The 24,592-nt window shown below is 30.8% G+C and overlaps 1 protein-coding gene across 14 annotated transcripts in view; it reads left to right on the top strand.

Annotated features, from left to right (window-relative positions):
- The window catches only part of CEP290 (centrosomal protein 290), an 86,931-nt gene that overhangs the window by 25,203 nt on the left and 37,136 nt on the right, over positions 1 to 24,592 (top strand). For 13 of the 14 annotated variants that reach the window (XM_011361743.2, XM_023531547.1, XM_023531546.1 and 10 more), the window contains 15 exons: positions 941 to 1,041; positions 1,114 to 1,201; positions 2,189 to 2,301; positions 3,477 to 3,569; positions 3,846 to 3,930; positions 4,554 to 4,696; positions 7,530 to 7,694; positions 8,080 to 8,229; positions 9,855 to 9,970; positions 11,070 to 11,172; positions 11,263 to 11,493; positions 14,806 to 14,979; positions 18,743 to 18,854; positions 21,760 to 21,965; positions 22,872 to 23,023. In XM_011361743.2, the coding sequence (XP_011360045.1) occupies positions 941 to 1,041; positions 1,114 to 1,201; positions 2,189 to 2,301; positions 3,477 to 3,569; positions 3,846 to 3,930; positions 4,554 to 4,696; positions 7,530 to 7,694; positions 8,080 to 8,229; positions 9,855 to 9,970; positions 11,070 to 11,172; positions 11,263 to 11,493; positions 14,806 to 14,979; positions 18,743 to 18,854; positions 21,760 to 21,965; positions 22,872 to 23,023 (2,032 nt within the window). The remainder of the gene's footprint in view (positions 1 to 940; positions 1,042 to 1,113; positions 1,202 to 2,188; positions 2,302 to 3,476; positions 3,570 to 3,845; positions 3,931 to 4,553; positions 4,697 to 7,529; positions 7,695 to 8,079; positions 8,230 to 9,854; positions 9,971 to 11,069; positions 11,173 to 11,262; positions 11,494 to 14,805; positions 14,980 to 18,742; positions 18,855 to 21,759; positions 21,966 to 22,871; positions 23,024 to 24,592) is intronic. The other variant, XM_011361747.2, reaches the window with a different exon arrangement.

Below are 24,592 nucleotides of genomic sequence, written 5' to 3'. Positions count from 1 at the left end.
GAATATTACTAGTTTGAATGTTATGACAATCTTAATTGTTACTTTAAAATGAAAATAAAGGTCTAAATAAAGATTTCATTATACTTAATAAATACCAGTTAATGCTTTCTTAGAATTGAAATGTAACAATCTGTAACAACTAGTTTCTAGAGAAAGGAAAAATCAATATTTTACACAGATTTTTTTTTATGTGTGAAAAAGTATCTAATTAGGACCCATATTCACACTAAGACCTCAAATTAGACTTCTGATTGTTTGACCTGTCAGATCACTGCAACTTAAATCTAGAAGTTCCTAAAGATGATTGAGCTATCCAGATTCACAAATACCAGATTTTTTATATTACAAAATCGTAAAGTTTGATTTATAATTACTTGAGATAATCCTGATATCTGATTTTCAGAGCATAGCTGCCTAAGTAATATGAAGTTAGGAAATGGGCTCACTGGAAGTGTCAGACTAGTTATGATAATATTCTTGATACTGATATTAATAATGACTATTGTGTGCCAGGTACTGCACTAAGTATTTTATTTCAGTTATTTTTATTATACCCCTGACAACAAGCCAAAAAAAAAAAAAATACACTGTATTATCCCTATGACTTAGTTAATAGTTGAAAGTTGGAATTAAACCGCTCTGTTTTATTCCAGAGTTTCTATTCTTAATTGTTTTTATAGTACCTCTGTTACAGCCACACATGGAAAAGACAGATCCTAATACGTTCTGTCAAGATTTCCATTAATAATTGTTACACTATTTAAATTTGAGAGATTACAATTCAAACATCAGGAAAATTCTTGCACAAAATGTACCATTTTTAGTGATACTGACTAAATAAATTATAACCAGTTGTTTGATGATAACCAGTTCCTCTATTAAGTTTTTGTAGTTCATTTGAATGTTGATAAGGTTTTCATCATACTACTTTCTATTTTAGGCCTTGACCCGAAGACAATGATTGATTTAACTGAATTTAGAAATAGCAAAAGTTTAAAACAGCAGCAGTACAGAGCTGAAAACCAGATTCTTTTGAAAGAGGCAAGTGCAGTAGTCAATTGTTTATTTTCCTGGTTGAACTAAAGAAAAATACTAATAGTTTATACTTTATAGATTGAAAGTCTAGAAGAAGAACGACTTGATCTGAAAAAAAAAATTCGCCAAATGGCCCAAGAAAAAGGAAAAAGAATTGCAGCTTCAGGTATAGTCAGTTATTTCAAACCTTGGAAAATGAATTGTCTGGATCTGAAGTTTTCTGTATGTTAGAAATATTATGTTAGAAATATTATTGCTATATTACTGCGATTCTGATACAGGTTTAATAAATGAAAATGAGATGGCCTGATGGACAAAAAGTATGAGTGTTATTGGGTTCAGTCCTAAATCTGAAACCAGTAAAAAAAGAAAAACAATAAAACAAGTGAACAAAAAACAAACTTCCGAATCATAGACTTTTGAAAATTTATAGTAGTTTCTATTAATTTCTATACAACTTCAATAAGGTGTGATTAGTAATAATAAAACTTAGTAATTTTTATGTTAATATATGTTACTGTTAATATTTTCTCTGTCCTTAGCTATGCATTGAAAACTTTCTTTGTACATTATTCTTTACTACGTAATATTTTGTGGAATAAAAATGAAGATTTTTATTTGTTTATTTTACATGAATAAAGATAACACTTGGTTAAGTTTTTAAGTAGCTATTAAAGACCATAGGGAAGGAATTTTTTTAACTTGGCGCAAGTCCATAAGTACCTATAAATAATAGTATTTTTTCTGTGTTTATTTGTTTTTGGTTTTTTAGCATTATGGTTTCTACAATGCATCAACAAATTTCTAGAAGGGCAAAACTTTATAAATGTATTAACCAGTTTGACTCATTATTCTTGTCTATTTTCTTTATATGTGCCTTTTAACTATTTTAGTATAAATTAATACTTTAATATATAGAATGGGCAAGGAATTGTATAGAAGATAAAATTTTTATTAGTTTCTCATATTAATATCTTATTAAAAGTGTTAAATCAGAAGGTTGCATAGTCACCATGTGTCTCAAGGATTTTGGAAATAATTATTCTGCCTTTTGTTTGAATTAAAACTTGATTCTAGTTTTTAAGGATTAAAGTATTGGAATAATAGGAGAATTATTTTTATGTTTCTAATTTGTTATATCTTTTATATGTAGGATTAACTATTGAAGATCTGAACCTAACAGAAAACTTTCTTCAAGAAAATAGAATGGGAGAAAGAAAATTTGATTTCATGAGCCTCAAAAATATAAGTGAGACACAATCAAAGGTAAACAGTATTTGCTATGGCAAAGAGAATAAAGAAAAATGTTATCAGTTCTTCCATTTCTGCCCTATTATCTCATTTTGGACATTGCTTCTTTTTATAGCTGCTAAATAAAAAATGTTTTCTTATTTAAAAAACCTGTTGTTTCAAAGATTGATTAATGAGACATTATTTACTCTAAATACAGATTAGGAGTTCAGATAAAATAGAGCTGCTGCATAGGAGAGCATCATTCAGTATTCCACAGTCATATCAGAAAGTGCCAGAAGAGAATATGACCATAAGATCATTATCAAGAATGTTATCTGAAATTCGACATAGTGTAGAAAGTGAAGTGGATCCTTTTGTCTCTTCAACTAGACATTCTTCATCCATACAAGTAAAAGATAATAATTCACCTCCAGAAACTATTACAATAAGGGAGATTTTTAAAGCACCATGTCTACAATCTTTAGGAAATCTAGAATCGTTAGTCAGTACCTTTAGTAGGGAGAGTCATGAAGAAATAAACAACTACTTATACTCTACTTCTGACAACTCTGTGAAGAAAGTGTCAAGAAGCTGTCAGGCACTTGAGAAGACTAGTGTCACACAAAAGAGCAATTCATCTTTACAAGCCTTATCAACAGCTTCAGACTTAATGAGAAAGTTATCACTTAGGCAAAAATCTGCAATATTTTGTCAACAAATTCATGATAATAAAGCTGACATGGATAAATCACAAGTAGCAACATGGGAAGATGAGCAGGTTCATACCCAGATAAAATGTGCTGATATCAGTTTGAAAGAAGATAGAAGAAAAAATGAAGTACCCTTACAGACAGAGATTTTGAAAAGTAAACTTGACGTTAATCTTTCAGACTCCGTGCCTATTACCACACAATCAAAATTATCTCAAATAGATCCACTTGAAAATCTTATAGAACAGCTACGGAGAGAATTAGTATGTCTCAGATCTCAGGTGAGCTTTCCTCCAAATTATATTCCTAGGATTGCTTTTTTATTAACTCTTTTTAATTATTTCCCTAACAGAGTTCTATAAGTAATAATTACAATAAGATTTTTTTATGTCTCTGCATTAACATTCATTTATGAACATTCTATATTTAAAAATCAAAAAATGCAATACATTTGATATGAACTCACTGACTTGCCTAATTTATTAAATATTTCTTTAGAATGAAGTCATAGCACAGGATTTATTGATCAAGGAAGCACAGAGTAGAAATGCAGAAATTGAGCTTGAACGTCATAGAAGCCAGGCAGAACAGGTAGTGTAAAGGCGGACCATTAAAAGACATGATTGTAGTACTAAAGACAGAAACTTTCATTATACCTGTTTGCTTTTTGCCATGGGTGTTGAGGGAGGGAGAAGGGGGAGGAGGATTACCTTCTGTTGTACATTTTAGATTTTATGATTGCTGCAATGTCTCTATATCTTGTTTTTGGTGTGGTAAACCTCAGTTAATCAACCTTTTTAAAACTTCAAAACTGTAAACTGAAATTTTGTAAAAAAATTAATTTTATTCTGTTTATGTTTTGTTTAGAACGAATTTCTTTCAAGAGAACTAATTGAAAAGGAAAGAGATCTAGAAAGAAGTAGAACAATAATAACTAAATTTCAGAATAAATGTAAGTTACTGTTAACTCTTATTTATCTATATTTATTTATCCTATACTGAAAATCATAGGTTTGAAAGGACTTTAATACATTCTCTGTTTTCTAATCTCCATAATGTGTAGATATTAGTCTCATTCATCCATTTGGTTTGCCTTGCTATATTCATTTTCAAGAGGATATTCTTAATCTGAATTTTTTTGTGATAAGTAACTGTTTTTTCTCTTGTTCTCTAATGAAAGTAAACAAGTTTTTAAAACATTTAATGAGTAATCGGGGAGATCGCTTTATAAATTACATAAATGTCTAACCATTGTACTGTATACCTGAAACTAATATAAAATAATGATAAAAAATTGTTTAAAATTTTTAATATAAAGTGAAGGCAAAGTGTGCTTACAATTTATTTCTTTGAGCTATGAGATTTATATGTATATGTATATGATTTCAATAGATATATCATTTAGCTCAACTATGCATGTATTGGATTTGTAGTTGAACTTTTTTTTACATTTATCTGTATTGCATTTTAAAACTGGGTTATTTTTACTACATGTGAAATATTTGTCATCTATATAGAATAGTGTAAATTGTGAAAAAGATCTATTCATTCAATGAGAAAAATATGTTATTTTAGTAAGAGAATTAGTAGAAGAAAATAAACAACTTGAAGAAGGTATGAAAGAAATATTGCAAGCTATTAAAGAAATGCAGAAAGATCCGGATGTTAAAGGAGGAGAAATATCTCTAATTATTCCTAGTCTTGAAAGACTAGTTAATGTAAGTTATTTTTTCATATTAATGGTTTTATTTTATTGTTTCATCACTTTAAAGATGTTGTTCCATTGTCTACTGGTCTCTATAGTTTCTGTTGAGACATTTGCTGTCATTTGAGTCATTATTCCCTTGTATGTAATATGTATTTTTTCTTAGGCTGCTTTCAAAACTTTTTTTTTGTATTTGATTATTACCACTTTGACTATAATGTGCCTGTGTGTGTGTGTGTGCGCGCACACGTGTGTATATTTGTATACATGTATATGTATCTTGTTTGGGGTTTGCTGAGCTTCTTGAATCTGTTTACTTATACTAGTCACTGCAGTTGGGGAAGTTTTCCACCATTCATTTCTTCAATTATTTTCTCCTACTCCATTCTCTCTGAGACTCTAGTGAAGGATGTTAGACCATTTTGATACTATCCAAAGGTCTCTGAGACTATTCATTTTTTTCCCCTAATTTTTAAAATTTTTTTCTTCTCCCAATTGTATAATTGCTATTGATTTTTCTTCAAGTTCACTGATAACTTTTCTTTGTTATTTTCATTCTTCTGTTTCAAGGGCCAGCCTGAGACCTGGCAGAGTTTTTACACATACTTTGACACTCCCTTTTATTGACTTTTTCCTTTCTTTCTAAGATTCCTCTATCATTTTCTTATGCCTTTGGGCTCTATCTTCAGGTTTTCTAGGTCAGATGATGGGGTCACTGCAACTGCAGTCTGTCTTCAGAATAAAGCCTTAAAAATGGCAAATTAATTCCTTGCTGGTCCTTTCAAGTTCCAAGTCCCCTCCAAAATCTGCTTGCTTTTATTTCCTAGAACATTTAATTAGTTGTTTTTGTATTTACTTGTTAAATGAGGGAAGGTAGGTCTGTTAGGACCTTATGACATAAATCTACAAGTGTAATAGAATGTAGTAAGAATATTTTAAATACCTAAAGACTAAAGCATTACTACAGGGAATATTTTAGCAATCAAATAATATTCTACTTATATTTACCATATAGGGACTTAAAAACTTTATAGTATTAATGAGTGTTACATAAACTTGAATAAAATATACATTTTAGATTCAGTTTCTTAATGTCACTTAATCTGAACATATTTAGTATTCATTACTATATTGTTTTCCTAATTTCTGCTTAATTTAAATAGAAAAAATCTTAATATTTATAGAATTGCTTTTTTAATGATAGCTAGTCAATAGTTGAAACACTACATTATTAGCAGAGAGAAGGAGAGGTACTGGTATGTTAAAAAGTTTCTGAGGCAAGAAAATCATTTGACAAAATTTATGAGGCCCGTTTGATTCCCTTTATATGTTACTCATTCTGACTTTGTTTCTCTGGTTGGCAGCTGCTTTGCTTCTGCTACTTTGAATGTCTAAAATGATTCTTGCTTTCTTATGTGAACATCTTTTGTCTATGATGCTACCCACTACCACCAATACCATCTCAGATCGAATTTTATTTTCCAAGGGGAACTCTACTTAGTGATCAAGTACACAGAATGAATAGCACAGGAAATTCTAACGTATTTTACTTGGCAGCCTCTGGCCTCCCCAGGACCACTGCTTCCATGGGTTTTATTTGCTTCTCTTCTGGGTTGTCATTACTTTTTCTGATTGATATGCCCTTTCTCAAATTTACAAATGACCTAATAATGCATCCTCAAGGAAATATTCAGAATCAGTGACACTTTAGATTAGGTAATTCTGGTTATTGCTACATTTTTCAGTGTCCTTAATCACCATTTAATTCAGTCTTATAATACCAAGAAGCCACATAGACAACATGGTGCTATTTTTTAGCAAAACAACTAACTAGACTACCTTGTCCATCAGCATACTTTCTTATACCTACTTTTGTCTTCCTGATGTCTCCTTTGAATTAGTATAACTTATTATTCCACGTGGTCTGCTCTTATCTCCTTAGGATAAAGGCTTATTTTTATAAATCTGCTGCCTGGAGTTAAACCCCAGATCACTCTCCTGAGTAGATTACATTTAGTTTTACTCCTCTTACCACTTTGTCTCTACATTCATTTCTGAAGCTTTACTTTGACTTTAAGAGTTTATTCCATATAGTTCTTTTAAAGTCCAAATATATTTACATATATGTATTATGTACATATGTACATGGCTATGTGTATATTTATGCATGCCATTGTTGGAGAATTAGGCTAGTGAAGGTGCTTTGATAATTTAATATTTGACATTATTTTTGCCTATCCAGCACTCTTGGATAATACTATGTTATCATACTTAGCTTTTGTTATCATGTATGCTTCAACTGTGTGATGTTACAATGAAAAATTCATTTAATTGAATGTAGTAGCTATTTTATTCCTTTTCTCATGCTTTAAATTCAGATACTGTATAGTTTCAAAACATTTACTTATCTCTTTCATTTCGACTGTATAAAAACCTTGTGAAGTGGACAGAGCTAACATTATTTACTCTTCTTTAGAGATAAGGAAACTACGGTATAAAGAAATCTAAGTCATTTGCCTAGCTAGTAAGAGATTAGTTAAGATTTGAACTCTAGTCATCTTACTCCTTTTTGGTTATTTTACTAGTCTACCAGTCTACTAAGATTAGCTAAATGTTTGTTAATTGTTATAATGAAATAATTACTATGCTTGGTAATACCGATGTAAGTTAAACTAGAATTTTATAAATTTAAATTCATTAATAAATAGATTTGGTATATTTTGTTATTTTGCATGGCAATGGGAATAGTAACATGCTTAAATGTGAATTTTATTTAAAGGTAGATTTTTTTCCCTATGATTTAAGTGTTTCTTCACATTTCTTCAATGTAATCTAAAATGCATTAGGCTATAGAATCAAAAAATGCAGAGGGAATCTTTGATGCCAATCTGCATTTGAAAGCCCAAGTTGATCAACTTACTGGACGGAATGAAGAATTAAGGCAGGAGCTCAGGGAATCTCGGAAGGAAGCTATAAATTATTCTCAGCAGTTGGCAAAAGCGAATTTAAAGGTGAGAATTTTATTAAATAAAATAAAAGAAAATGCTAAGCATATGAACATAGGCTTAATGTGATACTTTAAATTTTTTTAAATGACTACTTAATGAGGAAATCCCCCTTGAAATAATTCTTTCAATTTTAAGAAAACTCCTGTTTGGATTTTTCTTATAAATTCAGTGTAAAAACTAGTGCCTTATAATATAAAAGAACACAGAAATCCTAAGTGTATACTGGGCATTTCTAAGTAGAAATTATTATGGTTAAATGAATTCTTGGCAAGGCATTCATATATCTACTTTTTAAAAATATCCAGTAGAAGTGTAAGTTACTGCTTTAAACTTGTCTATCTTTGGGTGTAAGAGATGCAATTCTCATTTCTGAACTGTTTGTTTCCAGGTAGATCATCTTGAAAAAGAAACCAGTCTTCTACGGCAGTCAGAAGGATCAAATGTTGTTTTTAAAGGAATAGAGTTACCTGACGGCATAGCACCATCTAGTACCAATATCATTAATTCTCTGAATGAATATTTAATACATATCTTACAGGTACTGAAAATTTTGCATGTGAATAAGAAAAATAATTGATAACATCTTTTTAAATTTAGTCCGTATATTCCTTTGAATTCTTAGAATATTAACAGTGAGATATACTTCAATGGATTTTAATGTTAGATGGAATGTTACGAATAAAAGCAATTTATTCCATTTATCTGCATGAGGAGCATGTTGACACGTCTTGTTCGCATGAGTATTATTCGTATGAAATATATGACTGACAGAATAATACGCAGCTACTATAAGGTAGTAATGTATAAATGAAGTGAGCACTTTTATTTATTGCTAGTTGGAAAAGCAATTTAAATGAATAAAGCCTAATACAGTGTTTTAGTGTATTGATTGATATTGATCATTTTTTGTATTAACTGCAAGAAAAACTTTTTAAAACACATTCACTTTCTTCTCTTTACCCTATAAAGTGATAGTTAATCTATAAGCAAATTAAAAAGGGTACTGCTTGCTCTGTGTTTCTTTCTCACTTTTGCTATGTCATTGTCATTATGAATGGCCTAATGAGAGTTGCTTTCATTATTTCATTTGAAGTGTGAATACCCATGACATCACGTGCATTACAGTATAATTACGAAAGTGTGTTCAAAATAAATGAAAATATGTTTTTGATTATAAACACTTGTTTCTCATTCCAGATAATCTATTTCTGAATAGACTTAAGATAATCAAATTATTGTTTTTATATTTGGGAATCACATTAGTTAATCTTTTTCTGAATACTGGAATTTATGTGTTATCTGAGTCACAAAAGGACAACCTTAACTACTTATTAGAGCATTATTTTATAATTTGTGTTACACATTACTTTTAAATTCATAATTTGAGCATTCTTTATGATTTCTCTCATTCTTCTGCAGTATAGGGACACTGTCAGCAAATAATGGCATTAGGGTATCATCATGTTGCTTGAGATTAGATTTTTTTTTTATATTTATGTAAAAAACATGATAAGTACTGTAGTAGAATAGAGAGCAATGATTGGGCATCTGAAAACTTGTTCAAAGTGGTAAAACAGGTACTTAGACTCTCAACCCTAAGACAGCATAGAGTGAGGGAAGTAGCAAGGCCTTTGGAGTCAGACAGACCTGACCTCCAGTGTTGCATCTGTATATATGTAAAGCATCTGGCATCGAGCTTGGCATATGCGCTTAGAAAATGGTTGCTAATGGTAATGCTAATGAGTTTTAATGTTGAGTAAATTACTTAATCTTTCTAAGTCTCAGTTTCTTTGTCTTTGAAATAAATAATTGGAAAGGATAATTTGAATGAGATGTGTGTATGTATATGTTCACAAAAAGGTATGTGGGGCTGAGTAACTAGAGGTAAGTTTGCAACTACTGTATCTGATCATTTTTGTGGTTACTATCATATGTGATAAAATTAATTAACCTGTTTTATAGTAACACACACATTGCCTCATTCTATAGGCCTTAAACTAAGATGTTAAAAATAAACATAGAAATGATCTGTACTGCTTATGATTGTAGGGACTATTCTCCTTTATATTTTTTTTGATAATCTGTCAGAATATAAATTTCTGTCTTCAAATTTAAAACGTATTCTGATACATTTTTTATTCTTATTTCTAAACCTATTTTTAGGAACTAGAATATAAAGAAAATAAGTTAAAGAATGTGGAAGATTCTCTTGAAGACTATAACAGAAAATTTGCAGTAATTCGTCATCAACAAAGCTTATTATATAAAGAGTATCTAAGGTATAAGTGTAAGCAAAACATTATAAATATAATGGCAGCATTTTCTTATTAATGATTTAAGTAACTAAAAAGTATTTAGATACTTCGTTTTACCCTTCCTTCTTGCCTGTTCCCCTCCACTTAGTCTGTGTCTCAGTTTACTTATCTATAAACTTCTGTGATAATACTTTTTTCATAAGGTTCTTATGAAACAAGTGAATTATATGAAAATGCTTAGATATGAGCATTTTATAAATGTCATGGCACGTATGAACACTTTGTGTCAGCTGTTAGCATTATTTTTCATCATTGCCATCAAATTATTCATATATTTTCATTGGGAACGAATGTGTTTCTCTTTATCTCTGCCATCCCATTTATATCAACAAAATAATTTCCTTAGTAATAATTAGAATACCTGATGAAAGGTGATTTAAACACTAAGGGTGATTATTACCTGATTTAACAAGAAACCCACACAGCTAATTGTAGGGTAGGCCATATTTAGGAGTATTATAGTCTCAGTCGTATTGTCTCCTAGTGTGATTATAAAATAGGTACAGGAGTTCAAGGAAGATGGAACCATTTTGCCCATTAAAGAAGAAGGGCATTTTTTTCCCACATAACTTCTTATTTTTGAATAAACAGATTTTCCAGTGGCCTCTGGCAAACTTTGACTCAGATTTTATTAGCCAGAATTGGGCTAATGAACTGTCCAAGTCCAAACTCTTCAGTGGCAGAGAGAATGACGACACCATAATTGTTTTATGCCAGGCAAATTGCAGATGACTAGAATGCCTCTTGGGTAGGCAACAGTGTCTGACATACCTTCTTTTAGGTCTAATGATTTCTAATTTTGTTTTTATTCTAAATATTTTGCAAGTGTTTGCCACTCAAATTTAAGAGTAAAGTCAGAATATTGAGACTTGATGTCCAGAATATTGAGACTTGATGTCCAGAATGTCCAGAATGGAATTTTGACATTCTCATGTTATTAGGTATTGAGTAGTTATGATGGCTCCTGTTTTATGAAAACTTTTAAATTTCTGTAACTTAAAGTTATATCTTTCTGCATTTTAATGTTATTAGATTTACTCTATTGTCATTTTATTTTTTTAAGTGAAAAGGAGACCTGGAAAATAGAATCTGAAACAATGAAAGTGGAAAAGAGGAAACTTGAGGATCAAATCCAACACGATGCTATAAAAGTAAAAGAATATAATGTAAGTAAAACACTTTTAACATCAATTTACAATATTGTATGAAGTAAGATAGCTAGATTCAACAAGTAATATAAATGTGTCTTTGCACAGAATTTGCTCAGTACTCTTAAGATGGATTCAGATGAAATGAAAAAAACACTTTCAGAAAATAGTAGAAAAATCACAGTCTTGCAAGTGAATGAAAAATCACTCATAAGACAATATACTACTTTAATAGAAATGGAGAGACAACTTAGAAAAGAAAATGAGAAACAGAAGAATGAATTGATATCAATGGAGGCTGAAGTTAGTGAAAAAATAGGACGTTTGCAACGATTTAAGGTAAATCTTTTTTTGTCTGAAAATTTTCAAACGTGAAAAAGAACACTGTAATGAACACCTATCACCTGGATTAATAGTTAACATATATTACATTCTGCCATAATTGCTTCATCTGTTTTTTATAGGAATGTTTAAATTATAGACATTTCTCTCCTAAATATTTTAGTGTGCATCTGTAAAATCAAAACTTTTTTTAATAACCACAATAACTTTATTACACCTAACAAAATTGACAATAACTCCTATATTATGTAATATCCAGACCGTATTCACATTTCCTCATTTGTTCCAGGATCTAGTTACAGACTTTGCATTGTATTTAAATGTTATGTCACTAGTCTTTTTAATATAGAATCCCCCATTTTTTTCTTCCCTGAAAAATGTTGATGACTTATGTGATTATTTTTTTGTGTGATTTTACGTGTTCCTGTATCCGTTGTAGTTACCAAAGTTACCTCTGAAGGCTTGATAATATTCAGGTTAAACATTTTTTGCAAGAATACTTTATATATAATAATTTTTGCTTAAAAAGTAATATTTTATCCCTTCAAGAGTGTCTGGTAGTCCCATGTTTCATGATAGATCACTGTGTTAATGGGGAGATATATCTACTATTAAATGATATTAGTTAACTGTTTGGAGATGTTTTGGTACCATGCAAATAACCAGTTTGTCATTTATCCTAATAGCATTAGCATCCACTGATGATTGTTATTTCCTAACTCAGTTATTTCATTAGGAGTTGCAAAAATTATGATTTCCTAATTATGCTCTCTTGTTTAATAATAGGTATTCTTTTGTAAAATAAAGACCTTTCTCTTATTAGCCCAGGTATTTCGTTATCTGGAAGTACAGCTGCTAATAGAAAGATAAAATCTTCATTCTTTCCTTTTAATGATGAGTTTTCAGAATACAGCGTTGGTGTACTCTGCCTCTACTTGGACCCACTTGCACTCTCCCTCACCCCCAACTTCCTCTTCTTTAAGTATCATAACAGACTTACACACATTGAAATACTCACTGTTTTAACAGTTGGAGTCATTCTTCTTTTGTCTCAACTTTGGCCAGTGGGAACCCTTTAAAGCTGGCTCTTGTGTTCTTTTGACAAGAATCCATTAGTCTTTGAACCAGATTTCAAAGATTGGTTAGTTTTCTGGTACAATAAGATGCCCAAGATTTTCCTTGTATACTCATCCAGACTTGGAATAAGCCATTTCATTAAAAAGCTCTGGTTCTTTTTATTGGAGAAGGCGTTTAGATACCAAAAAACTGGGCACTAGGAGTCATTGCTCTCAGAGTGTCATTGGTGCTAGTTTCTTTCATTTGATAAATTAAGAAAATATGTATATATTTAAACCATGAGTTCATATTGTTACTTTCAATTCGAATTTAACATTATAGGGTAAGTAATAGTATGGAGTTTTTAGTAACTTTTGATTTTATGCTTGTATTTCTGTTTTCTTAGATGGAAATCTTTGTTAAAATAACATCAAATCTAACATAAAAATAATTATTGTTTTATCTTATAATGTCCACACATTAATTTGAAAATAGTAATCTGGTATTGATATTAACAGTAACAACAGCAGTGCTGCCGGATATAGTTTAAACTTTTCTTACAGTTCTTATTTTCTTTAGAACGTATCTTACAAAAAATGTATAGTCAAGGTAACATATTCTGCACTAACTTGAAATAATTCCCTTTGTGTGGTTATGATATAAATTTGACATACAGTTAGGCTCATTTGATGTCTTTTCGATTTCAGGGATCATTTTTTTCTTGTTTTTTAATTTGAATTTGAATATAGATACATTTACATATTCAAAAGATATAGTCAGAGAAATCTTCTGTTCCTATACCTTTCACTCCACTTTGCCCCACTCCCTATAGGTAACTGATTATCCTTCTGCTGTTTCCTTTGGCAAATATTAACAAACACAAAAAGATGTATGCCATGTGTACTCTTCTGTACCTTGCTTTATACCTGATGTTATATAGCTTATTGTAAGCACTGTTTATGTTCAGAAGAATGCAAAGTAAAATTAAAATGAACTTGAGTTCCTTACCATCCCTTTTTAAATATAATAATGGGTGCAATTATTATTCTATTAAACTTATTTTCAATGTGATCTTAAAGCTGAAGCCTGATGCAACCAGAAATCTATTGAAAAATGAAAGCTGTTTTTATTTGGACATATATTAAGGAAATTTTGAGACGTAAGACATGTTCTTGTTATTTTTGTGTTAAGTTTTGTAGTATATACTTTTCTAGAGTATTACAAATATAACTAGCATTTGAGAAGAGGGAAAAAAAAGACCTAGAATTTCCTTCCTCTTCAACTTGATTGTTCAACCTAGGTTTTTTTTCCCCTCAACAATTAGAAAGCCAAAAAGGGGGTGGGGGGCAGGTTATTTTTAAGGATGGGTAGTATAACTTACCCTACCCACCATAAAGGAAAAGTGAAACCAAATCCCAGGGGGTAATGTAGAATAGAATGTGCTTACTTACATGGAGAAGTTGTCAAAACCAGATCTGAAGCACCATTACAAATATTTTTTTCTCATTACTTCAGAATGAATTATAACTATAAATTCTTTGTCTTCCTCACTTAATAAATTTTATTGTTTCTTGCACTACCTCTTTGTCAGTTTACTTTGGAGAGAACTGAAAGTTCAGACATTTATTTTTGGTGTTAATACAGTACCTTTGAATAGTAACTTTTTATAGCTGTGTAGCTAATGAGTAGAACATGAGCCAAGTAACTTAAAGGCTTTGATATTATTATAGATAGCGATGATAGACAGGAGTTTTTCTCCCTAAATGTTTCCTTCCTGTGAACAAAACATTTTCTTTTATTATAGTCTTTGTAACTATAATAAGCAGAAATAGCCAAGCTGTAAAGGTTACTTGTGGTAATGCTAATTTTGCTATTTAGGTGTCAAACTACAAGTTATTTTTTAATCTTATGAAATTTTGAAAAGGAAGCCAAAGATACATTCTGTGTGATATATTTTCTTGCTGCTGTGTGTTATGCTTTGCTCATATTAACTGTATTTCATTTTACGATAACGAGTTATAAGAGGACTTTATTGTTATTTTTATTATGATTAAAAATTACCAAATACTGTTATTTCTGATATGAAAGAAATTAATAATTATTGCAATATTTTCCTCACATGAGAAATCTTATTTTTTAAATGATTCTAAAATCTATTTTACTTTAGGTCTTATTATCTTTCTCAAAAGTGGCTAATGCTTCACCAGAAAAAAAAAATACGTGAACTTAACTCAGTGTATCCTTATTTCACAGGAAATGGCCATTTTCAAGATTGCTGCTCTCCAAAAAGTTATAGATAATAGTGTTTCTCTGTCTGAACTAGAATTGGCCAATAAACAATACAATGAACTGACTGCTAAGTATAGGGACATCTTGCAAAAAGACAATATACTTGTTCAAAGAACAAATAACTTGGAACACCTAGAGGTAAGTGTGATTTTTGAACCTTGTGATATCAGCAATTTTTCTTGGGCGATATCTATATGTGCAGGATAACTTTCAGACAGCTTCATCTAGGTCATCCTCCTTAGTCCACTTGAATGGTTTAACTGAATCAAACTTCCTTTTACCAGGCACTTAAAAAAGGAAAATGAGTATGGAACAAATAGGATATTGTAGTCAAAAGGAAGCATCATTAAGTACTTATCCCTTTCTTTTCCCTCAGTTCTCAGAATAAATTATTCTCTCATGGTCCCTGGCTTTTCTGTTCCTTGGGATGTATATAGCCAAGAGTGGATGAGGTAGATAGATACTAATGGCTCCTCCTGGACCATGGATGAGCTCTATAAATTCCCATTCTTATGGTAGAGATACAGAAGAGTAAGATGGAGTATCGAAAGTTTCATTCAGTCAGTGACTATGGCCCAGACCCTTTGTAGTTCTCCTAGCCACTTAACCTCCATACCTTTTACAATAGGCAAAACAAGATCCTGGTTTGTTCATCTTCCTCATCAAAAATAGGGCTTTGTGTCATTTGGCTTATTCTCTTATGATCCTCTCATGAAGAGGGATACGATTGAATTTTGTTGGCTTAAAAGCCTTTACTGTGTCCTTACTGGCTTAGGAGGACACATTCAATAAAACAGGTTATTCTTAGCTTTCAGTGACTCCTACAAAATTATCTGTCATTATTAATATCTACTAGAAATAATCATGATGAGTTTTTTACTTTTTTTTCCCAAAGAAGTAATTATGTTGATTTTTATAGAAAATTCTGAATATTTAAGTGTGGTAATAATTTTCTTTTTTCCATTTTTGATATCTTTTGTCCTCTCCTCTCTGTTACTAGAATATCCTAAGTAATAAATCTCCCGCAGATGATATATCAATGAATAGACTTTATTTTCCTAAAGAATATTTGTATTTTTATTATATCCCTTTCTCTCCTTAACTTACCATATCTCATAGTTCTGAACATATATCTATCCCTGTTGGCAATGTCTTCATTTTATTCTTTTTTACCTTTATTGTGTTAGTCATTTCTCAAGTCCCTGTCTCCAGTGTTATGCCTTTCTTACCATCTCTAGGATTTTAAACATAATTTTAAACATAAATCTGACCATGTCACTCCCTTATTTAAAACGTATCAAAAGCTACCAGTCACTTAAAGAATAAATCAAGTTCCTTTTGTGATTACCCTTCACTTCACAGCATCTCCTGTGATGCTCTAAGGAGTTTCACAATTAATGTTTTAGAAAATGAACTACCTGTTTTCTCCAACACAGTGTTTTTCATTACATATATTCTTTTGTACATGCTTTTTCCTTGTCTAGAAAGCCCTTCTCATCTCCCAGTTTATCTGCTCAGTGAATTTCTGTTCATGTTTTAAAACTTTTTTTAGATATTATTTTTTTTTCTGAAACATGCTTTTTTATAGAACAAACTCACTTCCTCTGTCTATATTAGTTTTGTATCTAGCTCTGCTATTTATATTGCATCATATTATATGTGTTTATATGTCTGCCTCCCTTACTGGAATATATATAGCCTCATGATATCAGGAACTCTGCTTAATTCATTTGTGTGTGTTTAGTACCTTATTAGAGCTAATAAATGTTGATCTCAGAGAGTGATTACTGGTGTAGAGCCATGGTGCAAAGGCCATCATATATGATTACTAGGAAATCATTGATGCCTTTTAAGAGTAAAGTTTCTGAGAATAAGGTGATTAAAATTGAATTTTAGAATATAAAGACTGTGGGTGATAAGGAAAAACAAAAACTGAATGGGTGATAAGGCCATAGAAAAACTGAAAATTTGGTAATAGATGAAAAGAGAAATAGATATGTATTAAAGTAGAATCAAGAGTTTTACCACTCTTTTTAAATTTAGGGCCTATAGGGAGAGAATGATTGAAGATTAGAGACAAGACTGGAAATAAGTGAGGGTGGAATATCAGGGCAGGAGGATGAAAAATGGGATCTAGAGCAAAACCAGAGTTTTTCTTTGAAAGAGTCTAGAAATAAAAGAAAGAAAAAAAAAAGAGTAGAAAGATATTTAAAATACACTAAGTCCTCTTTTGCTTTTCTTCTGTGTATTTACAGTATATAGAACTGAGTTAGAATTGTGCATGTTACCAGAAAATCAAGTTTATTTCTTCATCTCGTTTTTCTTTTCATCATAATATCCTCTTAAAAAAAACTCACTACTCTGTTTTATTATTCTTCATAACTCTTATTACCTCACATTGTGTTATATATTGGCTTTCTTTCCAATGACTCCACTAAAACAGAAGTTTAAGATGGAATTTGTTTACCGCTGAAGTCTAGTGCTTAGACTACCTAGTACATAGTAGGCATTCTAATTATTAAAAGAAAGGATACATGGGCTTACAATATTGTACTTATGTGCCAACTCCTACATTTACATCTCCACCCTGACTTCTCAGAGCTGTCTCCTACTGTATGGAATTACCTACTTTGCAACTCATGTTTCAAAGAGATCTCAAATTTAACATATCCAAAATGAACTCCTAATGTCTACTTCTCATACTTGTTCCTATTTCAATATATGCTACTATTATCTACTCAGTTAAGGCATATACCTTAGAGTTATTCTCTAGTCACACCTTTTCTCTGTCATTTTTATTTCCCAAATGTAATTAATTCATGTGTCCTCTTTTTCCCATCTTTACTGCTATTAACCATAGTTCAGACCAGCATCATCACTCATCTAGACTTTATAACATCTTCCTAATTTCTGATTTCTCTGTTTATCCCTTTATTCTCCATATTGCATCCAGAACAATTGTTTGAAACTTGCTCCTTAGCATCTTTAAATGATTTCCTATTATTTATTAAGTTTAATTCCAGTTTCTTATTTTAATATACCGTGCCTAGCCTGGCATGGCTGTTATCTCACCAACTTTGCCTTATACCGCTCTTCACTCTTATGTTTACTCACTATGCTCAAATCCTCTAGCACTTCAAACTTTTTCCTACTTTAGAGCATCTGGGTTTACCAGTACATAATTTCTTTTCATAGCTTATTTCTTGTCATGACTGGCTTCTTCTTAAACCTTAGGTTTCAACTTAAATACCACCTCATCAGTGGTTAATAGCTTCTTTAACCACTCTTACCTAGATATGCCTCCTTTTATTATGACCTGGGCCCATATTCTGTTTTCTTTCTAGATCTTGACATTTTTAATGTTTTATTTGCTTACCTGTTTACTGTCTGCTGCCTTCCATACCCTCCCCAACTCCTGCCATACACACATACCCACAGACAACAAATGGTAAGGCTTGTGAAGGCCAGAATTTTGTCTGTTTCTTTTCACCATGAACATACAGCACCTGTCACTGATGGCATACTGGGGATGCTCCGTAACTTTGTATAAATGAGGGAAGTAAACACTAGTTTGTGAAGGTTATAAGGCTCTGAGCATTCTAGCTTGGTCAAAATAAAAATGGCAGAAGCTAATGCTCAGAAGTTTAGGGCCATATATTAGATACTCAAGATTTTGCTTATTTTAGAATAATGTTTTATATACATGTGTGTATATTTATATGTATATCCATATGTGTATCTATATATCTTTTACATGTCAGAGAACTTGATTTTGTAAAAAAAAAAAAAACCACTAGCTTATGAGTTTTAGTAGATGCTGCATAAAGTTAAGACAATGTCATTTTTGTGGTATTAGTCTGAATTCTAATGTAGTTTCTCAGTGATGTTTCTGATTATTCAGTGTGAAAATGCATCCCTAAAAGAACAAATGGAGTCTATGAATAAAGAATTGGAAATTACCAAGGAAAAACTTCATACTATTGAACAAGCCTGGGAACAAGAAACTAAATTAGGTAAGTGTTATGACTCTGATAATATAAAATGATTAAGATCTAATAATGAATACTTTTCAATTAAAGTTTCTTTTCTATACCAGATGAATCGAAAATATTTTGATAAAAATGAACTTTCTGCCTAACAGTTTAACAGGCATTTGATGAGTAATATCTTGTACTAATCTATACCAAAATTTGGTTTTGTTATTAAATTAAATTTGTTCCAAATAAAACCATATATGTTAAAAATTTAAGATGAATTTAGATGTTTTGAACCATTTAATAATCAAGACTTGTGGTAATTTTGAAATACCTGTATTTTAATGACGGTATTATGAGTTCTTTCACTTATGTTACTACTGTTGGAGCAATCAGAGTTCCGGTAACACACCTATAGGTCCTTTTCACTGCTGAAGAAATTAATTTCAACTCAGCGAATATGAGAAATATTTGTTTATTAAAAACACAGTATGAGGTATAAGACAGGTCAGTCCTATACCAGCTAGCCACATAGAAATGAGGTTACATACCCCTGGGGTGTGGTTACAGATTATAGCCAGGGAAGATGGAAAGCTGTAACCCTGAGGGAGGGAGAAGTCTGCATTATATTTGGGGGCTGTGATGGGGTGGTTCCAAAGGCATTCCTAGGTGATTGGCAAGTAAAGTCATCTTGACTGACACTTGGCTGCTTTATAACTTTGCCTAGTGCGCTCGTGCTCACCCAGAATTCAGTCTGTTATAATTAGATTCATGAACTTCCAGGCATAGTCATGATATTAAGATGATGGTATAACAAGGCTGAAGTTCTGGCAGTATTTTCTGGGCATGCGTTTGTGGCCAGATTAGGCTAGCTAAGACTATGACCCTCTTTTCCTTTGTCTCTGGGAATGCAGGAGGGATTCTCTAACCACCAAGAGGGTTCTTTGGATGGTCTCTGGGCTGGGCCCCTATTCTTTTGTTCCCCTGTTGTTCATGACTGACCAGCTACCTAACAGTTATATTAGGAATATGTCATTTGCTATTTTTTAAATCAAAGATCACCATATAGCATCAAAATTTTTGAAAAAAAAGTTATATTACCAATAGGTCCACGACTATATTATCATTTTTATATTACTTTATACGTGTTCACATATTACATATACTTTAAATTATACTAAACATATGTGTTGTATTCATTAAGCAGATATCAAAATATTTCCAATGTTTTACTCATTATACATATAAATATTCCTGCAGTATCTTTCTGTTTGAGCGATTAAACCACTAGCTTTTCTTATTTTTGCTATTGCTTATAGTGCTGCAATAAACATCTTCATATATATTTAACAGAGATATTAATGTCTCAGAGGGTATTAAAATCTCTGTGGCTCCTGCTAGGGTTTTCCATATTAGTTTTTCAAATGGTTATTTTTGTTTATGACACTTAAATCATTTATCTCACTAACATTGTGCTTTATAATTTTCAAATAAATTTGCTTCTTCGGTTAAGATGTTTTTATGTGTTGGTTTTCTAGACCTTGGATCTCTAATTGTGTTCAAGGTTTCTGTAACTAAATGGAGCTGTGTTATTAATTGGCAACTGAGACATGTAGTTTAGAGGAGTCTAAAATAAGCTACTTTTAGAAATATAATTTTTAATTCATTAAAGATTAAAAGTGAATTGACTTCCATGTAGCTCCTACATGAAAGACAAACTCATTTAAACTAAGATGTAAAAAGGTATTACATCAAATTTTAGTAAATTCTTGGTTAGTAAATTCTCTCTACTTTATCAGTTTAACACAAAAAATCAAAGGAGAAGGGGTTTTATGTTCTTTGTATATTTATATGTAGTGCAGCTGTTTTCTTTAATTCATGGTGTTTACAATTGCCTGAATGAGTTCCATAATGGACTGGTATACAAACACTTTTAGCTTCTTTCAGTAATCTGTTACTATTAGTTATTTTATCACTGCTTGCAGCAGCTATTTTAAAATCATATATTTAAAGATACATAGAGAACAAAATGAAGTACTTCTAAAACAGACAGACACCAAAACAATGAAGCTACAAAAACAGGCATTATTGCTGTTATAAAAGACTATCTACAAAGAGAATTACTGCTTAATTTCTTAAAATAATTGACTTCCCAGAACATATGATTAATTGATTCGCAAAAGAGAAAACACTTTCCCAAATTTTGTATTTTCCTGGAGCATGTCTATTATGCTCAGCAAAGGTATTAATTTTCTCCTCTAAAAAAATGACTAATTAACTAATGATAATCCTGTGTGATGCCTTTTCATGATAGATAGTTTTGTTGTTGTTTACTTTTCATTTAACCATAGAGTTATGTCTAAAGACAAGTGATACAACCCTCTATATATATTTAGGGTGTAGTAAGTGATAAAATAATTTAAAATATTTGATAGTAGATATTTACAAAGGCTAAATAATACTCATGGTTAAAGAAAATGGTGAAATCCTTAAGTCATATGGCTTCATCTTTTACTTTCAACTTGACTCTGTGAGACCTTAAAAATAAATTCATTGTACTTATATTCACAAAACAGTGTTTCACTGAGTTGCTTCTTATACAGTTTAACTCCTTTCAGTTAACAAAATGTTTTATCTACCCTTTATTGATTCTGTACATGTGTCTACATTACATCTTTTACATTATTTCAGTACTCCTATGAGGAATAGTTTTTATTATCATTTGCTTGATGAAGAATGTAAGTGCCAGAGAGATTAAATGGGATCAGCAGAATGTAGACAGGAAATAACAGAGCTCTGACTGGAATCCGGATCTGTCATAATTCAGAAGGCTCACATGTTACCCATTGAACCATATTGCTTCCTTATATATGCTGTCTAAAATATCTAGGACGTAATTTTGATAAGAACAGCATGAGATTGACTTTAAAATTGTTGCGTATAGGAAATGAATCTAACATGGATAAGACAAAGAAATCAATAACCAACAGTGAGATTGCTTCTATTTCAAAAAAAATCACTATGCTGGAGATGAAGGAATTAAATGAAAGGCAGCGTGCTGAACATTCTCAAAAAATGTATGAACACATCAGGACTTCATTAAAACAAATGGAAGAACGTAATTTTGAATTGGAAACCAAATTTGCTGAGGTTTGATATTATCATTTTTATCATGTAATTAGAAAATAAGGAATTAGTCATGGTAGACATTGTATTATGTAAGATGTTTGTTTATATCTCTGAAGTAACATATTAATATAGTAGTGGTTTATGTAATAGATAAAAATAGAAGATATATTTTAAAATTTGAAATGTTTTTAAAGAAGATATTTCTGTGAATGAGTTCTTATTTCTCACCAGTATTACATTATTAGATTTAATATGCAGAAACAGATTATTTGCTTAATAATAGAATTACCTTCCACTATCATTCATTCATTTAACAAATATTTATTGAGTGCCTACTACCTTCCAGACACTGTGTAGGGGCTGGAGTTATAACAGGAAAAAAAAGTACTGTTAATAGTAATCTTCACTCTCAGGGACTTTATAGCCTAATGGGAGATTTTAGACTTTTTTCACATGGTCAGAATTATTAAAGTGGCTAGCAATAAAAACTTTTTGAAAATATTCAACAGTTTATGATAAAGTAGCACTCTTATAATGCTTGTTTTGTTTATGTTGTTCATTTTAACTGAGTCACGAAATATAAAGATTTTATTAACTTATTTAGATTTATTTATAGATGATATAATTTAATGAAAATGTTTGAGCATATTGCATTCCCAGTAAATTAAGAATATCAGCAATTCAGATATTATTAGATCGTGAGTTGCCTAATATAAATGACTCTTTGTGAGTTAGCAAATAACCAGAATTTACAGAATTTACCCGACTTTTTCTCTCTTTACCCTATTCTTAGTGCTTCACACTCAATTTAGTATCTGGACCAATGTAAAATAAAGAAGACTACAACTTGCTAAAAGTTAAAATAAAAGGTAAACAAACATCTTCAAAAACCGATGTATCTGAACATTTTTTGTTACCTTTTCTTAGCTTACCAAAATCAACTTGGAAGCACAGAGGATAGAACAGATGTTAAGAGATGAATTAGCTAATAGTGTGAGCAAGACAGTGAGTGATGCTGATAGACAACGGATTCTAGAATTAGAGAAGAATGAAATGGAACTAAAAGTTGAAGTGTCAAAGTAAGTGTGTGTAAACTTTCTGGGCATTCAATTAGATGTGTCTAATTTGTCTTTAAGAAACTGAATTACAGTGGTATGAGGGTAATATTTTTAGTGACAGTTGATACTGATTTCTTTTTATATGAACATGGTTAAATAATAACAACGTAGATTTTTAACAGGCATAATTAATAATATTGAAGAGGTAATAACTTCTCAAGATTTACAGATTTTCAGAGTCCAAGAATAGTATTGGAGAAAGCGCTGAATTTGCAGTCAAGACCTTATGAGGTCTAGTTATTCTACATATTAATGGTTTTTTGGTGGGTAGGGCTATTTAATTTATTTAAACTTAAGTTTTTTCACTTTATTAAGGGAATAATAGTATCTCATCTACCTATTTTATAATGTTGCTATAAAAATATAAAGAAAAATTCAGATTTTGATTCAATTTTGGGTGTCTACTACATATACTGTGCTAAGTATTAAACATATTAACTAATACAATTAAACTTAATAATCCTGAAATAGCATTGTTATTTTCATTTTATGTATGAAAAAGTTTATTTGCTTAGAACACAAAATATATGTAAGGAGTAAATACTGTGTACGAGGTAGATGCTGTGAACTCATTCTCTTTTGTAATTATATGTTACTTCAGTAGTAAAGTATGAGGATCCATGAGTTGATCTTTCAGGCACAGATAATTCATTAGTAATAAAGTTTTACGGCCTTCCCATAGTCGTAGCTATTTTTTGGATTCTTGATAGTCCTATGGGGAATATTAGTCATTCTTAGCCATTTTTTATTCTTCCTCTTACCTCATGGACCTCACCTTTTGAACCAAACTAAGCTGTATTATTAATTTTATTATATTTTAATTAATCAACACCTACATAACCAGCAGAGCTTTTAATCAATTTGAGAAAACCTGATTTATCTGTCATACTGAGCTAAAATTATTCCAGCCCAAAGTAAAATGCATTTTTCTTTACCTGTGTAAACTTATCACAGTAGTCATATAGGAAATTTAATAACTTACCATCAAGCTCCTCCTTTTATTGTAATTGTAGTAAATGTATAATCTTTCTTTTTCATATTTCTGATAACTTGTAAATTAAAATAACTCAATTCAAAATGTACATTAATCCACCTAGGAACCTAGTAATTTTAAATTTCTGTATTCTTAACATACAGTTATATCAAGTAAAGCTATTTAATACCTTATTCTAGCTATGCCAAACTATGATAATAAGTTTCTTATGAAAAAGGTGGGAGAGAATTCTTTGGCCATGAACATTTGGAAAATGCTATATTTGTACAGTTTGAGATGATTTTTCACTTTAAAATTTCTCAGAATATTTAATATGATATTATGTATTATGAATTTTCAAGGGGTAGGGATGCCGGGAATGTAGTTTTGTTTTGTTGTTACAGAACAGTGTTAACCTCTCACGGAATTATGTTTCATGAAACAGTTTAAGAAACTTAGCTTTAGTTTTTCATATAAAGAGGAGATGCTGGAAACTAATGGCTTTTCCAAGGATCTAGAAATTTGAAATCCTGATACTGATTTACTTAGAAAATATA

Source organism: Pteropus vampyrus, unplaced genomic scaffold (genome assembly GCF_000151845.1).
Source record: "Pteropus vampyrus isolate Shadow unplaced genomic scaffold, Pvam_2.0 Scaffold70, whole genome shotgun sequence".
NCBI lineage: Eukaryota > Metazoa > Chordata > Mammalia > Chiroptera > Pteropodidae > Pteropus > Pteropus vampyrus.
The sequence above is the reverse complement of the archived record's forward strand: the minus strand, read 5'-3'. Positions and strand labels throughout refer to the sequence as shown.